The 13,147-nt window shown below is 38.4% G+C and overlaps 1 protein-coding gene across 2 annotated transcripts in view; it reads left to right on the forward strand.

Annotated features, from left to right (window-relative positions):
- The window catches only part of MARK1 (microtubule affinity regulating kinase 1), a 143,894-nt gene that overhangs the window by 111,192 nt on the left and 19,555 nt on the right, over positions 1-13,147 (forward strand). For both annotated transcript variants that reach the window (XM_029230382.1, XM_029230383.1), the window contains exons 10-11: positions 9,325-9,424; positions 10,455-10,567. In XM_029230382.1, coding sequence (XP_029086215.1) covers positions 9,325-9,424; positions 10,455-10,567 — 213 coding nt within the window. The remainder of the gene's footprint in view (positions 1-9,324; positions 9,425-10,454; positions 10,568-13,147) is intronic.

A 13,147-nucleotide genomic window follows, 5' to 3' on the forward strand; every position in this document is an offset into this window, starting at 1 on the left:
AATTTCAGAGATTCAGCATGTATTGTTCACTAGTACTTTTTGTCTTCATTTATTTGCCTTAATAGATAGGGTAGAAAATTCAGAGAATTAACCTCATTTAAACTGTACTTTTTTAGTGTAGCAATGGGGGCCTTCTGGCATGGACTCCATGCTGGTTAGGAGGCAGCCTTATAGTGAGCCATCCCTGTGTACAGAGCTCTCAGGTTAGTTTGGGCTTTGTAATTGTATTACCACAGTACTTTTCACTAAAAGATACAATATGATGTTTTGATGGAAGTTAAGGGATGGTGACTTCCATTGGGAAATTATTTTAAATGTTTTATACCAGTAAATCAATTATCAGATATTTTTTACTGAATTGTTTGTTTAAATGTGATTAGTTACTTCCTATGATTTTTGTGGGTTTTTTTCTTTGGGGGTCAAAGGATATGTTGTAATGTTTTAAAAGAGAAATCTGTGCAGTAAAAAAGCCCACGTTCATATTACTGCTCTTCTAAACTTACTTTCAACCATTATAATGGAAAACTGTGTGAAATAGTTAAAATTGTTGACACTCATACAAGTTCTAAAATTCTGTAGGAACATAAGCCTCCCTTGATCCTGCTTTATGACCCATTTTTATCACTGGAGCCAAGTTTACTTGAATGTCACTTAAAATGTCCAGAGTTGAGGCATCAGCTCAGCTAATGAGAGGAACAAAAAGACCATAAAGAACAAAAATTATTTGGGGGGAGTAGATTTTACAAATCTCTATGGACGATTGATAAGATATGCTTCATGTCTTAACTATGATTAATTTACAGTGGCCAAATATTTAAGTCTTTCATCCTTAGCATTAAAATATGAAGGATTAAAGTATTAGAATTCTCTGACTTGAATGTGAAAGCAAGTTATTATTATGAAAACATTTGCTCATCAGAAGCTCACCTTGATGTATTTGAATATAGTCTGGAACTTCCTGTTCCACCTTGTCAAAATTAAGTTTTCCAGCCATGGAACCATGAGTCTACATTGGAAATATTATCATAATATTGCAGATATCACCATACAAAGGCTGGTCTGCTTTACAATTCCCAGAAATGATTTTCCAGAGAAACCTGACACCATTGGGGAAAAAAAAAAAAGATTTCTTTATACCAAATCTTAAGAAACTCCCCTTGAAATAACAATGATGTCGAAAATTATATTAGTCTTCACTTTTATTTTCATACCTACTTTATTATCAACTTTACAACCAAAAAATTCATAAAGTATAAAAAGCAGCTATTTTCAAAACACCAGTCTTCAGTGTGTAAACATAAATTTTTATTCAGTAATAATGTTTTCCTGTCATGTTGCATTCTTTTTTTTTAACTTAAACGTTTTTAGTATGTCCTCTTTGCTTTATCATGAGAGTGAATGCCTTCCCTGTCAATAGCTATGTTGTTCTCCTTGGATTATGTATCAAAGTTTATTTATTCTCTGCTTGTTCCACATGTGAGTTGTTCTCATTGTTTTTGCTAAAAATAATGTGATGTACTTTTTCCCTTTGGGACGTATGCTTAAGATAAATTCTCCAGACAGTAATTACTCGGCCAAAGGGTATAAACAGTCTGCTAGGTCCTGTGTATCATTGCCAAAAGATTGTGTGTTAACTAAGGCATTTGAAGGTACATATTCTGCACAGCTTGTTTCAGTATTGGATAAAAGTAATTTCTAGTATTTGATGCCTTTATGGTAGTAATGCAGTTTGTCATAATTGCTTTAATTTGTATTTCTTTCATTAGAGATAATGTTCAATATTTTTAATGAATAGGTTAAGTGTCCTTCATATGTAAGCTCTCTGTGTCCCTAAACTGCTTGTTTAAAGGAATCTGGTTAATCAGCTTTATAGACTTGTATCAGCTTTGTACATTTTGATATGAAATATTTCCCTGTTAATTCTCATATTTTAAGAAATGGAACTTGATGTATTTTTTCGGTGTTAGTTGAGTATCATGAGTTATTGATGAAACTGTAGTCTTCACTATGTAATTTGCTAATATTGAAGTTTGATTTAAAGAATCTTTAAATAATTTCACGTTCTACTTGCTTGACCCATAGTTGCTTCTAGATCTAAACAGTTAATATAATTTTTTCAGGTTGTATATATGAGTGCTGTCACCTCTTCCTAATTGTACTCATAATGGGGGGGACAGTATCACACATGATTTTCAAAGGATTTGTGTTGTATGTTGTATGCTGGGTTTTTTCCTATTTATTTGAATATTGGTGTGTCTGGATTTTTTTTAGAAAGATACTGAAATTTTTTCCTGCTACCCCCTCTTTGTATATTCTTTCATTTTTCCAGTCCTTAAGTAAGATGGACTGTGTTACCTTTCCAAATAATAACAAAATTTGAGCCTAAAGCAAAGTTCCTCATTATTGCCCTTTCTCCCTCATCTTTGGTCCTCCTCAAAAAGTATTTATTTTTACTTTTAACACCTTTTTCAGCCGCTGCTAAGATAATCTTTAAAATCTTGCTTGTGTCTGCCCAGTTCAAGTGACAGTAAAGCAAAAGACAATTAATAAGAATAATAACCATTTTTCTAATGAAAATTTCTAAGTACAAATTCAGAAGCATATGGTATACTTTACAAAGGTTGAAACCATTTAAGAAAAATTATTTTCATCTGGCCAGCCTAAAGTCCATAATTTTTTAGTGTGGACCTATGTGTAGGGTGTATATTTCCATTGGTCATTTGTTTAACTCTTTATAATTCATCTGAATCAATTATTTTGTTAGAACTTCTCAGCAAGTAGTCATTTCTGTTCAGTGACAGTGATGGCTAGGGTAAACTTTCTTCAAGTTTGCAATCTTGTTGGACGTCTTGTTTCTCATGTTGAGATATCTCAAATGAAACCTGAAATGGACTAGTTTGTTGAACTGGTCTAGTGCAGTGTGTTGGCCAGTGGTTTACACTGTGCCTGAAACCACCAGGAATAGGGTTGCATGAACTCCACGGTCACCAGCACCACCATTTCCTGGGGACACTTACTTCTCCCTTGGCTTTGAATGTTAACCCTGCGATTCCCATGGAGGAATTTTGAGTGGGCGTGAGGTTCACACACTGAAGACAGGTACTTCCGCATGCTCTTCCCTTTCCTCTATCCCTATTTTGTTGCTCTCTGTGCCTTACTCCTCTAAAAGACCTTCAGATTTAGAACTAGTGGAGTTAATTCTGCTACTTTTTTCCCTTAAGCAGATCTTCTTTCTTCCTACTGTTACCTCCCACTCCTTTTACTGAAGGAAATTTTTCCTCAGACTATTTTTATTTTGCTTTGAAACACAACTGTTTTTAAGGAGACAAACTTTGCTACGTGGACTTGGCGACCCCCAGAGATCAGAACAGTTAAGACAGGAAAGCGAAACTGTGTTCTTTCTCTCATCACCGCCCAGCGGCCTTTTCTTTTCACTTTGATTTTCCACCTTCCCTGGATCAGCCCGGCCTCAAATCTGATTTTGTGTGAAGACTAGCAGAGTCAGTGCTCCTTCTGTGTTCCTCAGATCGTTCCTTTCCCGGTGCTGTTTCTAAAATGTTGCTTATCTTCTTCATTAATAAAATGTAGCATTTCTCCATTGCCGATCAGATCAAGATTAAATTCATCATCTGAGGATACTCACTTTATCTCCTGTTCTTTCATTGCATGTTACCTCTGTTCCAAGTCAAAGGAGAGGATGCCTCACTGTTCCCCCCTCACATCTTCCTTCACTTGTTCACCAGTCCAGATATTACCTATATTTGGAGAGTGAGTTCACCTCCTAACTTCTTGGGATTCCTTCCCTGAAAACTCCAGCCCACACTGCAAGTTACTCTTTTTCATCTTTATTAATACTCACTGCTAATAGCACACTCCTGAACAGTTAATTCCATTGTGTATTCAAATATTTTCAGGTTTGGTGAGTAAATCTTATTTCCCCAGATAAAAGACAAATTACCTCAGGGTTTAGTCCACATATATATATTTTTCCTTGATGTGGACAGATAATAATGGTTGTGAAATGAGCACCAAATACACACCATTTAATTGAGAAGCATCAGAAAATTTGGATTATCTTAATTTTGCTTTTAATATTTTGTCTTCCACTATCAAATCTGTTATTGCTCTTGTATTTTTTACTTAGGGATACTCTGTTCCTCCCGGCACCTGAGTTAAAATCCTCAGACCCCTCTTGGATTTCATCCTTTCCCTCATTCTCAAAACGAATTTTGTTAGGGAGGGTGGGAGGGAGGGAGATGCAAGAGGGAAGAGATATGGGAACATATGTATATCTAGAACTGATTCATTTCGTTGTAAAGCAGAAACTAACACACCATTGTAAAGCAATTATACCCCAATAAAGATGTTAAAAAAAAACAACGAATTTTGTCATCAGGTGCTATAGATTGTGCCTCTACAGGTTTTCTCTTCTGTTTCATCCTGTCCAGTTCACTTCTCTGTTCTCTATCTCCTGGGCATTTTAGTGACTTCCTAAGCTGTCTTCTTGTTGTTAATCTCTTCTCTACATTTAATTTTACTCAAGGCTTCTGTCCAGGCTTATTTTAAAACACTGCCCTGTTCAAAAGCAACAAACAAGCATTTGTGCTGAGAAAGATAGTACAAGGCACAGTCTTTATCCTCAAGGACTTTAAATATAGTGAAGGAGCTGTGATAAAAGGTAGAATGTGATAACAGCCACAATAGGAAATATACAAAGTTCCATGGGAACACAGAGGAAGGACAGATGAGTAACACAGACAAGAGGTTTTATTCCTTCAGTCTACAAATATGCATTGAGCATTTAAGTGCTGGGTATGTTTAGGTGCTTGATATGCAATACTGAGCAAATCAGATGCAGGTCATTCTTTGTTTGGGTTTATGGTCTAATTAACAGGTAAACACAAAATATTTACATAATGACAGGTTGCATAATTGTACACAAAGATCAGAGTACCATGAAAGACAGTGATAGAAGGAGCCCAGATTTTGTGTGGACATTATAAGACAGATAAAAAGGAACTTAGGTGGAAAAAATAGGGGGAAACATTCCAGGCAAAGATCCTTATCTTCTACTCCACTAAGAAAACAGAAACCAGTAGTCATGAACTCTTCATTTCCTGCCATGATACTCTTAACGGTACTGTCTGAACCCCACCCACCTCCTTAGTTCCCTGTTGCAGTGGAGAGGTGTCTTCTCTTGTGCAAGACTTACCCATTCATTCCGGTGCTGGATTTAGCATGCGTGATGTGCCTTCTCAGTACCTTACTCCTTCAGTAAAGCTTTCTCTTCTGTACCATCCTAACCTCCTCTGCTAACTCCTTTCCCTCAGCCTTTATCCATACCTAAAGAGCTTCTAGTTTTTTTAAAAAGGCATCCTTCAACCTCACAGTCCCCATCCAGTATTCTTTCTTGCTCCTCCCTTTCTGGCCAGACTTTTTAAAAAGTGTCTCCACCGGCAGTCACCAGTTTCTCATCTGTCCATTTGCCTCTGTGCGTTGCCTTCTGATTCCCATCTCCACCACTCGGTGAAGCCACCCTCAGTAAACTCACCTGTCTTTGTCGTAAACACAACAGATTACGTTTTTAGTTATCACCTTATTTGACAGGACACAGCTGCCTCCTCTTTGAAAAACTCTCGTCTTGCCTTGCATGTCACTCTGCAGATTTTTCCTTCCCCCATTTACTTTTGGGATTACTTTTCTTTGCAGCCCTTACATGCTGGTAATGCTGGCATTCTTTAAGCCTCTAGTATTCATTCTCCCTCGATTCACTCTTCTGGAGAATCCCACCACTCTGTCCTCATCTGTTGGCTGCTTTCTAAATCTCCATCCCTAACCCAGATTTCTCCTGGGCTTCAGAATAAACTAAGTGTTGACAGGACATGTCTGTTTGGATATGCCAAAGCACCTCACACTCAGTTTGTCTAAACCTGAGCTCCATCTTTCCCGGTCCATTCGACCTCTCTTCCCGAGTTTGGTGTCTCAGTAAATGGTATCAGCCTCTACTCAGTTGTCTAAACCAGAAGCCTCATCATCGCCTTCATTTTCCCTGAGCTCTTTCATCTCTCCCCTCACTTCCAATCACAGAGTTTTGTTGATTTTTACCAGCCAAATACTGAAACTGTCTTTCTTCCCATTGCCACTGCCTGCCCTTAGAGCGGGCTGGTATCTTCTCCCTCCTAGATTCCAGCGAAAGCCTCTTAGTGGATTTCTGAGTCTCCAGTGTTGAATGACTCTCCACACACTGGCTGGAGAGACTTTGCAAAATCACACTCTCCAAAGATATCCTTTATCCAATTGAAAGGAAGCCTCATGATTTGGTCCCTATTAATTTTCCACCCTGCTCTTGCTCCGGCACCCGCCTCGTGTAGTCATACTGACGTGCCGTCCCCCACATGCCCTGCTCGTTTGCCTGGATCACTCCCAGGCTTTTGCCTCTCTTCCAATTCCTCCTGGCAGGATAACCTCTTACTTAACTCTTCCAGCATCTAACCTCCACTTACTTGGGATTCTACTATTTATAAATCTCATTCCATTGGTTATTATTTTCAAACTCTTAATATTGTGCTCTTACAGGGAGATCCGTTGAGTGCTTTGTGACCACCTAGAGGGGTGGGATAGGGAGGGTGGGATGGAGATGCAAGAGGGAGGGGATATGGGGATATTTGTGTACTATGTATAGCTGATTCACTTTGTTATACAGCAGAAACTGACACACCATTGTAAAGCAATTATACTCCAATAAAGATGTTAAAAAATATATATTGTGCTCTTAAACTTGAGAACATCACTAAGGACTTAAGTTCAGCTCATTTGAAAAAGCAGAAGTATTTATGTCTAGCTTATGTTTGTTAGTTTTCTTGTTTGCCCATTCTCATTCATCGTAATAATAACAAACATTCAGAGAGCTGCCCCAAAAATGTAATGTGTTGATAAAAGGACAGTTAGATCCCTTTGTTTGTACTGATGTGTTTGTGTGGAGAGGTGGGGTTTGTTATAGATTTGGTTGTTTTTTTTAAAATTTATTTTATCGAAGTATAGTTAAGTTATAATGTCGTGTTATGTTATAGATTTGTTTTAAACATTTTTCAAGACTTCCATTTTTAAGCACTATCTGAGCTGCCACCTCCACATATTTGTGCAGTCCAGCTGCAGAAGTGAGTAAAGTTGTCAAGGACTAGATGGGCTGGATTACAGGGATTGGTTCCAGGAACCTCCGTGGATGTTCAAGTCCCGTCTATAAAACGGTGTGTAGTATTTGCCTATAACCTGTGCACATTCTCCCATATACTTTAAATCATCTGTAGATTATTATGACACCTAATACAGTGTAAGTGCTATGTAAATTGTTGCTGGTATGTCAGGAATTCAAGTTTTGCTTTTTGGGACTTTCTGGAATTTTTTTTTTCTGAATATTTTCTATCTATCGTTGGTTGAATCTGAGGATGCTAAACCCACAGATACGGAGGGCTGACTGTACTGTGTGGCTGTCCTAAGTGGTTCATCATATCCTTTGAGGATTTTTATGCATTCACCATGCAACCTAGGAAATTCTGCCAGCAACAGAATTTTCCTTCTGCAGATGCTGCTGCCTGATTACTGTCTAGGCTTCTGCCAGACATGCTATTTGCGAGGAGGCAGATGAGGAACAGGAAGGACTTTGATATTTTGGAAAATCATGTGGCAGGAATTTACAGCTCTGCTTTGCAAAATTTATTTTCTCCTGATGTGCACCCTCCCTGACACTTTTACTTTATTTATTTATTTTTATTATTATTATTATTTTGCGGTACACGGGCCTCTCACTGTTGTGGCCTCTCCCGTTGCGGAGCACAGGCTCCGGACGCGCAGGCTCAGCGGCCATGGCTCACGGGCCCAGCCGCTCCGCGGCATGTGGGATCTTCCCGGACCGGGGCACGAACCCGCGTCCCCTGCATCAGCAGGCGGACTCTCAACCACTGCGCCCCCAGGGAAGCCCCACTTCTACTTTATTGATGAATGATCACTAAAGACTTGGTGATAGCATTGTTATTTTTTTAATTTGTAGTGCGTCTACTTTTATTTAAATTAGTTGGATAATGTACCTAAATTACCGTTGCTCAAAGTGGTTATAAGAAGTAAGTATGGGGCTATCCATCAGACATTTAGATTGTTTCTGCATCTTGGCTATTTTGAATAACACTGCAGTGAACATGGGTATGAAATATCTCCTCAGGATCCTGTTTCCCGTTCTTTTGGATAGGCACCCAGAAGTGGGGTTGCTGAATCATACAATAGTTCCATTTTTAGCTTATTGAGGAACCTCCATACTGTTTACCACAGCAGCAGCGCCATTTTACAGTCACATCAACAGCGCACAAGGGTTCCAGTTTCTTCACATTCTCACCAACACTTGTTATTTTCGTTTTTTTCAACACTGGCCATCCTGACAGATACAAAGTGATATCTCATTGTGGTTTTGATTTTCCTGATGATTAGTGATGTTGAGCATCTTATATGCTTGTTGGCTATTTGTATATATTCTTTGGAGAAATATCTATTCAAGTTCTTTGCCCATTTTTTTAATTGGGCAGTTTTTTGTTACTGAGTTGTAGGAGTTCTTTATAGATTCTGGATATTAACCCCTTATCTGATATATGGTTTGCCAGTAGTTTCCTCATTCCATAGGCTGCCCCCTCTGGGTTGCCTTTTAACAGCCCCGGATTGACTGTTGTTTCACAGTCTCAGCTTAAATTGGACTCTGGTAATGCACACCAACGTCTGTTTTCACCCTGATTCTTACTAATTCCTAATTCCAGGCTTAAATCTTGATTGTTCTCTCTTCGCATATTCTCTGAGCTATATTGTCATTACTGACTCTGATTTCCATTTCCCATGATCTCTTCTTTCCTAATGTTTTAGTAAGTGATGATTTCAAAATTACAGGTATATATTTGGTGGAAGACCGGGAAAAAAAAAATCTCTTCATTAATCTCAAATGTAAAAATGAAGCAGAGGTTAAAATCAGTGGGCTTTTATGTTAAAATTTTCAAATGTGAAAATATTCCTTTTAGAGGAGCATAGACAGCAGGCAGTATATTTTGAATCAGTTCATTTGGTGAGTGTGTGGGGTGATGGTTAGAGTTGTCGTAAGACATAAAAGTATGTCCCAAAATCTTACACCTCCTGTTGACCTGCTAATCAAGCTAGAAACAGTAACTTTAGTTTGAAAACGTCACGATTCTTGTTGACTGAACCAATAAGTTTCACATTTACTAAAAGAGAGCTAACATAAGTGGTTGAATGTTCTGATTGGCCAAACATAATGTAGAGTTTATTTCCTAGCAAATAATGAAAGATCGATGGATGAATGTTGGTCATGAAGAAGAAGAACTAAAGCCATATGCTGAGCCTGAACCAGATTTCAATGATGCAAAAAGAATAGGTAAGTATTTAAGTACTGTGAGAGGGGTGGTCCCTAGGCTAAAAGTGAGAGTCCTTTAGCCTACCAAAACCGTGTTTAAAATGTAAATGGGAAGCAATTTTTATTTGAAAAATACTTGCTTTATCATCTTTTCTTTCTCCAGATATACACTAAACATTGCAAAATTCAAGTTCCTTATTTTGTTCTCATATATTATAACCTAAACCAGTTGTTGGCAACAGTGATATAAAAATTAAGATAACGTAGATAAACCTCATTCTTTTCTTTCACCAATTCCTAACGGGAGGAATGACTGATTTAAGAATCAGCACTGATCAGACCGATAAATATCAGCAAAACACAGCATGTATTTTAACCAAAAACCTAGAGGCCCTGAGTTAGAGGGAGGAACACTTTGGCTCCCCCTTTGTTTCCCACTATCTCAGCAGGGTCCATCCTCCCACACCCAGTCAAGTGCTCTACTCCCAACTGGTTCCCTCTCTTCATTCCCAGAGCCATCAGCATCTCACAGTTGAGTCATCTCCTGTCTGGCTTGAAGGCAGAATGGCTGAGGAGGGGCATTGTAGGGTGTTAGGAATCCGATCAGAAAGAACTGTGGGATTCAAGCCTTCCAAAGAGTAAAGCAGAAATTGTTAAGAGATGAGAGAAACCACTCCATGAGTGGCTGAGGGTGTGTCGAGAGAGAGAGAAGGTGTTCTGTGTGTGTCACAGAGAGACAGATGCTACGTGGAGCTGGATAAAGGAACTCAGCTCAAGGATGTGCTGGGGAATGAGAAATGGAGTAGCCTGTGAATATATTAACCCACAGTGTAGATAATTTCTGCATGAAAAATTGGGGATGTACAGTATCTGTAACTACACAGTGTCTGTATATTAGTAATCCAGAAGTTTTATAATTAAAGTTACACTTTAAATGTTCAGAATTTAGTTTTCATATCCGATGTGGGCAAACTTGCCCATTTTTGTTGGTTTCTTTACTAAAATAAACCCATTTTCAGAAAATTTGAATTTTGTTGTTTTTTATTTCTAGACATCATGGTCACCATGGGTTTTGCCCGAGATGAGATAAATGATGCCTTAATAAATCAGAAATATGATGAAGTCATGGCTACTTATATTCTTCTAGGTAGAAAACCACCTGAAGTAAGTTTTTCACCTTTTCAGATTAATGTGAATTATTTCTTGAGCTAAGTCACAGCTAAGTATAGATATAATGTTGGCAAATATATTCTAGGTTGTATCAAAAATAATACAAAGACCCTAACATTCTTATTTATCAGAAGTCAAAATTCAAATTGCTGAGTTGTGAACTCACCTTATTTCCAAATACTAAGAGATTCTGTTTTGAGAGAGCAGGCATAGTGCCTTGCTTACCTCTGAGAGGCCCTGTTCACAGTCACGTCTTTGAGAATGGCTCTGGCAGCCCAAGTGCAACAGCCCTGCCGGAGGTAACACGGTTATTTTGGGTGGGCAGAAAAGACAGCAACTGAAACAAAAGGAGGTGACAGCGTTGAAAACAAAATGTATAGGTGGGAACCCAGGAAAAGGTTTTTTGGTGATATATTTTGCCTTGTAGAGTGTCAAGTGTTTTGATACATTCAGTTGGAAATTCTCAAGGCCAGTCGAGGTCTATAATAGGGAGAGAGAGCAAGGAAGTCACTCTCTGCCAATTGTGATTGAACCTTTGATGATCCTTTGGGACAGCAAAATATAAAGGTATAAATCGAGAGTCAAGAACAGCCCAGAGCTTTGACAGTTGGTTGAAAATTAGACATCTGTGGGAGGCATTTTGTAGAGTAGGATGAAATTATTTATAATTAGATAGTAACTATTAGTGAATCGGTACATTCAGCTGACATTTATTGAACCTACTCTGTACCAGAAACTATGCTAAGTACTGGAATAGAAAGGTTGGAAGGTCTCTGCTCTCAAGGAGCCGTCAGTCTAGAGGGGAGAGAATCGGTCCACAGTGTGGTACAGTGTGGAACGTGCTCTGATTAGGGGGATGTACAGGATACTCAGGGACATAAGGGGTCAGGCACCCACAACAGGCCAAGACATGTAAGAGGTTGAATTAACAGTATTTGATAACCTGTTGGAAATGAAGGATAAGAGACTCTCAGATTTCTAGCATAGGTGACTGGTTTTGTAAGATGTATTTGCCAAGATAGGAAAAGAGTGAACCTTAGTGGGAAGCTGGGAGGTTTGTTCAGTTCCGGGTGGTTGAATTTGAGATTCCTGTTGGTTGGAGCTGTTCAGTAGACATTTGGATATAAAGATCTGGATCTGAAGGGAATGAGTTGAATAGCATGAACAGATTTGGGATTCATCATCAGAGGGCCACACGGTAATGTGCCGGGAACTGTTTTAAGGACTTTACAAGTATTAATTCATCTAATCCTCTCAGTGACCCTACCAGGTAGGTACTACTATAGCAGAGGAGAGGGATCTTCAGTAGAGATGCTAATAGCTAGGGAAGTGGCGTCAAAGAAGCCAAGCCAAGAGAATTTTAAGAAGTGGGAAATAGTACAAATGGTTATCTCTAAAGTCTTTGAACTGTCTCTACCTAGATTTTAGATTTCACTCCTGAGATCTTTAATTTTCCTATTAATTTAAGTATAAAGGAAACACTAATTTTATAAGCATACAACCCAGCCCATGCATGAATTAAAATGAAGTTTGAATTGCATTGACTATAAATGAATGAAGCTACTATAAGTAGTAAGAGCCTGAACTTTGGAACCAGGGTCACTGGGTTTGCATTCCCACCCCTCCCCCACCCCAGCACAGCCACTAACTAGCTGTGTGACTTAGGCAATTTAATTAATTTCTCTGTGCCTCAGTTTCCTGATCTATAAAATGAGGATGACAATAGTACCTATCTCTTAGGGTCACTGAGAGGGTTTAAAGGAATTAATACTTCTCAAGTCCTCAGAACAGCTCCTGCCACACTACTGTGTGTCTGTGTTGGCTGTTATCTATTAAAATTTTCATCATCAGTATTTCTCTGCTCTTTATCATTAGCAACTTTACATATGAATTTCGATTTCCCATTAGAATGCCAGTGATTCAGTCAGAAGGTTGCTGGCAACAAAATACTTCTTTGTTACAGAGAGAGGGAAAGTGTATCAATCCCCAGTACACCATGCTTAGCTCTAAGCAGATGTAATTTCTTGATCAGAGTCAATAAACCAAATTTTGTTCTGTAAATGTGGTGGAGAAAGCAAAACAAAACAAAAAATGTGTGTGTGTTTGTGTGTGTGTGTGTATGAAGTTGAAATTTTAGATTTCATCCTAAGTTTGAATCTCAACTCTACCTGAATTCGAATCCCAAAGATGTCTCTTGAATCTCTTAACCTCAGTTTTTCCATCTAAAAAGTACAGGTTAATAGATCATAGGTTTGTTGTAATGATTAAACAAAGTAACATATATAAAAAGTTCAGCATGGCGGCTAGTATATAATAACCATTCAATAATTGGAGCTATTATTTGGACCCAGAAGGACCCAAAGCCATTTGTACAAGATAACAGAAGATGACATGTACTTGTGAAACGATGTTGTATCCAGTTCTCTCCCTTCCTGTTTGCCAACTTGCAGTTCTGTATCCAAACTTTTAAATTTTCTTAGTTCTGATTACTCCATGTACGACTTGGAATAAATTAGAAAAATCAAGCGTGCATATTGTTTCTATGAACTTTTTTTAATTTTAAAATGCTGGTGG

The sequence above is a fragment of the Monodon monoceros genome, unplaced genomic scaffold (genome assembly GCF_005190385.1).
Source record: "Monodon monoceros isolate NGI ecotype Baffin Bay Population unplaced genomic scaffold, NGI_Narwhal_1 Super_Scaffold_18, whole genome shotgun sequence".
Taxonomy (NCBI): domain Eukaryota; kingdom Metazoa; phylum Chordata; class Mammalia; order Artiodactyla; family Monodontidae; genus Monodon; species Monodon monoceros.